General features: G+C 64.2%; 1 protein-coding gene across 1 annotated transcript; it reads right to left on the reverse strand.

The window, feature by feature from the left end:
* Positions 1 to 1206: 1206 nt before the first annotated feature.
* On the reverse strand, positions 1207 to 5510 carry LOC130606332 (transcription intermediary factor 1-beta-like; the record flags this gene model as incomplete). The annotated part of the gene is made up of 6 exons (XM_057422581.1): positions 1207 to 1406; positions 3312 to 3495; positions 4765 to 4807; positions 4924 to 5134; positions 5236 to 5309; positions 5396 to 5510. Coding segments are annotated over 6 exons (827 nt in total), but the record flags the coding sequence as incomplete, so codon positions are not given.
* Between the last annotated feature and the right edge of the window lie 342 nt (positions 5511 to 5852).

Raw genomic sequence — 5852 nt, forward strand, 5'->3', positions numbered from 1 at the left:
GGCCGCCCTTGGACCCTATGGGATGCCATTGTACCCCATGGGACGCCCTTGGCTCCTATGGGACACCATGGGACCCTATGGGACACCCTATGGGACACCCTATGGGGTGCCATGGGACCCTATGGGCCCCTATGGGATGCCCCTGGATCCTATGGGACACCCTTGGACCCTATGGGACGCCCTTGGCCCCTATGGGACACCCTTGGCCCCTCTGGGACACCCTATGGGACCCCATGGGACGCCATTGGCCCCTATGGGACACCCTTGGCCCCTATGGGACGCTCTTGGACCCTATGGGACCCTATGGGACACCCTATGGGCCCCTCTAGGATGCCCTGTGGGACACCCTATGGGGCGCCATGGGCCACCCTATGGGGCGCTATGGGCCGCCATGGGGCGCTATGGGCCGCCCTATGGGGCGCTATGGGCCGCCATGGGGTGCTACGGGATGCCCTATGGGGTGCTATGGGCCGCTATGAGGTGCCATGGGCCGCCATGGGGTGCTATGGGCCGCGCTATGGGGCGCTATGGGCCGCCATGGGGCGCTATGGGACCGTATGGGGCGCTATGGGCCGCCATGGGGCGCTATGGGGCGCCATGGGGCGCCCTGTGGGGCGCTATCGGGCGCCATGGGGTGCTATGGGGCGCCATGGGGCGCTATGGGATGCGCTATGGGGCGCCATGGGCCGTCCTATGGGCCACAATGGGGCGCTATGGGACCGTATGGGGTGCTATGGGCCGCCATGGGGCGCTACGGGATGCCCTATGGGGTGCTATGGGCCGCCCTATGGGGCGCTATGGGGCACTACGGGATGCCCTATGGGGCGCTATGGGGCGCTACGGGATGCCCTATGGGCCGCCATGGGGCGCTACGGGATGCCCTATGGGGCACTATGGGCCGCGCTATGGGGCACTACGGGATGCTCTATGGGGCGCTATGGGCCGCCATGGGGCGCTATGGGACTGTATGGGCCGCCATGGGGTGCTACGGGATGCCCTATGGGGCGCTATGGGCCGCCATGGGGCGCTATGGGACCGTATGGGCCGCCATGGGGCGCTATGGGGCACTATGGGGTGCTATGGGACTGTATGGGCCGCCATGGGGTGCTACGGGATGCCCTATGGGGCGCTATGGGCCGCGCTATGGGGCGCTATGGGGCACCATGGGCCGCTATGGGGCGCTATGGGGCGCTATGGGGCGGGTACCTGGGCACCTCGTGCAGGGCGGGCAGGTGGCAGGCGAGGTGGAAGCAGCGCTGGCAGCGGTCGCACATGACCACGGCCCCGGCGCGCCGGCACACGCGGCAGCAGGACACGGAGCCCAGCATGGAGGACGTGGGGGGCGGCCCCACGGCTGCCCCATGGCCGGCGCCGCCAAGGGGCTTCGTGTCCTCCGGTTGCTCCTCCTGCAAGGGGGGAGGGAAAGGGGTGAGGGGGGGGGCAGGGATGGGATGGATGTGGGGCAGGGACGGGATGGATGTGGGGCAGGGACGGGATGGATGTGGGGCAGCCACGCGATGGATGTGGGGCAGCGATGGGATAGATGTGGGTCAGTGACATGACAGATGTGGGTCAGTGACATGACAGATGTGGGGCAGCGATGGGATGGATGTGGGTCAGCAATGGGATCAATGTGGGGCAGCGATGGGATGGATGTGGGTCAGCGATGGGACGGATGTGGGTCAGTGATGGGATGGATGTGGGGCAGCCATGTGATAGATGTGGGTCAGCGACAGGACAGATGTGGCTCAGCCACGTGACAGATGTGGGTCAGCGATGGGATGGATATGGGTCAGCCACGTGACGGATGTGGCTCAGCCACGTGACGGATGTGGCTCAGCCACGTGATGGATGTGGGTCAGCCACGTGACGGATGTGGGTCAGCCACGTGACGGATGTGGCTCAGCCACGTGACAGATGTGGGTGACAGATGTGGGTCAGTGATGTGGCTCAGCCAGCCACGTGACAGATGTGGGTCAGTGATGGGATGGATGTGGGTCAGTGATGTGACTGATGTGGGTCAGTGATGGGATGGATATGGCTCAGCCACGTGACAGATGCGGCTCAGCCACGTGACAGATGTGGGTCAGTGATGGGATGGATATGGGTCAGCCACGTGACGGATGTGGCTCAGCCACGTGACAGATGCGGCTCAGCCACGTGACAGATGTGGCTCAGCCACGTGACAGATGCGGCTCAGCCACGTGACAGATGTGGGGCAGTGACAGGATGGATATGGGTCATCCACGTGACGGATGCGGCTCAGCCACGTGACAGATGTGGGGCAGTGATGGGATGGATGTGGGTCAGCCACGTGACAGATGTGGGTCAGTGATGGGATGGATATGGCTCAGCCACGTGATGGATGCGGCTCAGCCACGTGACAGATGTGGCTCAGCCACGTGACAGATGTGGCTCAGCCACGTGACGGATGCGGCTCAGCCACGTGACAGATGTGGGTCAGTGATGGGATGGATGTGGGTCAGCCACGTGACAGATGTGGGTCAGTGATGGGATGGATATGGCTCAGCCACGTGACAGATGTGGGTCAGTGATGGGATGGATGTGGGTCAGCCACGTGACAGATGTGGGTCAGTGATGGGATGGATATGGCTCAGCCACGTGACGGATGTGGCTCAGTGATGGGATGGATATGGCTCAGCCACGTGACGGATGTGGCTCAGCCACGTGACGGATGTGGGTCAGTGATGGGTAGGTTATGGGTCAGCCACGTGACGGATGCGGCTCAGCCACGTGACGGATGCGGCTCAGCCACGTGACAGATGTGGCTCTGCCACGTGACAGATGTGGGTCAGCCACGTGACAGATGTGGGTCAGTGATGGGATGGATATGGGTCAGCCACGTGACGGATGCGGCTCAGCCACGTGACAGATGCGGCTCAGCCACGTGACGGATGCGGCTCAGCCACGTGACGGATGCGGCTCAGCCACGTGACGGATGCGGCTCAGCCACGTGACGGATGCGGCTCAGCCACGTGACGGATGTGGCTCAGCCACGTGACAGATGCGGCTCAGCCACGTGACGGATGTGGCTCAGCCACGTGACAGATGTGGCTCAGCCACGTGACGGATGTGGCTCAGCCACGTGACAGATGTGGCTCAGCCACGTGACAGATGTGGGTCAGTGATGGGATGGATATGGGTCAGCCACGTGACGGATGCGGCTCAGCCACGTGACAGATGCGGCTCAGCCACGTGACGGATGCGGCTCAGCCACGTGACAGATGCGGCTCAGCCACGTGACGGATGCGGCTCAGCCACGTGACAGATGTGGGGCGGTGCCCCCTAACCTTGAGTGGGGGGGGCGGGGGCCGCGGCTCCGCCCCCTCGATGACGATGAGGCTGAAGTCCCGCGCCGAGGCCCCCGGCAGCACCCGGAAGAGCGGCGCCGCCCCCGGCTCCAGCCCCAGCTCCAGGCGCTCCAGGCGAACCCGCGGCACCTTCCGGAGATGGGGGGAGCCGGGGGGGCAGCTCCTGGGGGGGGGAGGGAGGATGGGGGTCAGGGGGGTCTATGGGGAGATGGGGAGAGCTATGGGGAGATGGGGACAGGGTGATCTATGGGGAGATGGGGATCTATGGGGAGATGGGGACAGCTATGGGGAGATGGGGATCTATGGGGAGATGGGGAGAGCTATGGGGAGATGGGGATCTATGGGGAGATGGGGACAGCTATGGGGAGATGGGGATCTATGGGGAGATGGGGATCTATGGGGAGATGGGGACAGGGTGATCTATGGGGAGATGGGGATCTATGGGGAGATGGGGACAGCTATGGGGAGATGGGGATCTATGGGGAGATGGGGAGAGCTATGGGGAGATGGGGATCTATGGGGAGATGGGGACAGCTATGGGGAGATGGGGACAGGGTGATCTATGGGGAGATGGGGACACCTATAGGGGTATGGGATAGGGACACCTATGGGGAGATGGGGACAGCTATGGGGAGATGAGGACAGCTATGGGGAGATGGGGACAGCTATGGGGAGATGGGGATAGGGTGATCTATGGGGAGATGGGGACAGCTATGGGGAGATGGGGACAGCTATGGGGAGACAGGGATAGGGTGATCTATGGGGAGATAGGGACACCTATGGGGAGATGGGGATAGGGTCACCTATAGGGACAAGGTCACCTATGCGGCTATAGGGACAGGGTCACCTATGGGGCTATGGGGTCACCTATGAGGGTATAGGGTCACCTATGGGGCTATAGGGACAGGGTATTCTATAGGGCTATAGGGACAGGCTCACCTATGGGGCTATAGGGACAGGGTCACCTATAGGAACAGGGTATTCTATAGGGCTATAGGAACAGGGTATTCTATAGGGCTATAGGGACAGGCTCACCTATAGGGCTATAGGAACAGGGTCCCCTATGGGGCTATAGGGACAGGCTCACCTATAGGGCTATAGGGACAGGCTCACCTATAGGGCTATAGGGACAGGCTCACCTATGGGGCTATAGTAACAGGGTCACCTACGGGGCTATAGGGACAGGGTCACCTATGGGGCTATAGGGACAGGGTCAGCTATGGGGCTATAGGGACAGCGTCGCCTATAGGGCTATAGGGACAGGGTCACCTATAGGGACAGGGTCCCCTATGGGGCTATAGGGACAGGCTCACCTATGGGGCTATAGGGTCCCCTATGGGGCTATAGGGACAGGCTCACTTATGGGGCTATAGGGTCCCCTATGGGGCTATAGGGACAAGCCCAAGGTCCCGTGTCCCCCCCCATCACCCACCTCTTCCTTCCGGTGCCAGCAGCTTCGGGGGGGCCATTGGCTGCTGAAGAAACCCCCATCAGGAGCCTTCCTCCCCCCATAACCCCCCCCGTGCCCCATATCCCCCCCCCCGCCCCATATCCCCCCCCCCCTGCCCCATATCCCCCCCCCCAAACTCACCCATCTCCGTGTCCCCACCGCTCTCGCCCATCTCAGGATAAAGATGTGGGGGGGAAAGGTTGGGGCAGCCCAAACCCTGCCCCCCAAGTGGTCCCTGAAGTGGGGGGGGGGCCCCCAGCCCTTCCTCAGCCCCACTGCGAGGGGCCGAGCTCCCTCCTTGCGCCATGGGGCTGGGTCGCCCTTTGCTCACCACCACGGCTTGGGGGGCACCCTGTAGATAAGGGGGTGGTGGTGGTGGGGGGGGGGGTGTTTAAAGGCAGTTGGGGGGCACCCATGGGTGCTGCCCCACACCCCCCAGCCCCATATTGGTACCTGCGACCCCCCAGAGCCGTGGGGGCTGAGGGCTGGAAGTGGGGGGGGGAGGCTGCGCTCTGACACGATGCTGCCTGCGATGGGGAGGGGGGTGTTAAAGGTGGGTGGGGGGCACCCAATGGGTGCTGCCCCATAGCCCCACCCCCAGGCATGGGCTCACCGAAGCTCTCAGCGCTGTGGGTCCAGGCGCTGGGATCCCATTGGAATTTCATCTCCCCCTGGGGCTCCACCGGCTCCACCATGGCCTTGAGGGCGGCCTGAAGCTGCAGGCAGATCTGGGGGGCAGAGGGGGGGGATATGGGTTGGGATGGGGGGGGGGGGGGGGGGGGGGGGGGGGGGGGGGGGGGGGGTTGGGGGGTTGGGGGGGGGGTATGGGGGGTTGGGGGGGTTTGGGGGGGTTGGGATGGGGGGGTTGGGGGGGGTTGGGATGGGGGTGGGGGGGTTTGGGGGGCTTGAGATGGGGATGGGGGGTTGCAGGGGGTTGGGGGGATTGGGGGGGTTGGGGGGGGGTGGGGGGGGGGGGGGATGGGGGGTGGGGGGGTTTGCGGGGGGTTGGGATGGGGGGGTTTGGGGGGGTGGGGGGTTGAGGAGGGGGGGGATGGGGGGATGGGGGTGGG

Source organism: Pezoporus wallicus, unplaced genomic scaffold (genome assembly GCF_028554395.1).
Source record: "Pezoporus wallicus isolate ANWC-B61680 ecotype Strahan unplaced genomic scaffold, APGP_CSIRO_Pwel_v1 contig_11391, whole genome shotgun sequence".
Classification (NCBI taxonomy): Eukaryota; Metazoa; Chordata; class Aves; order Psittaciformes; family Psittacidae; genus Pezoporus; species Pezoporus wallicus.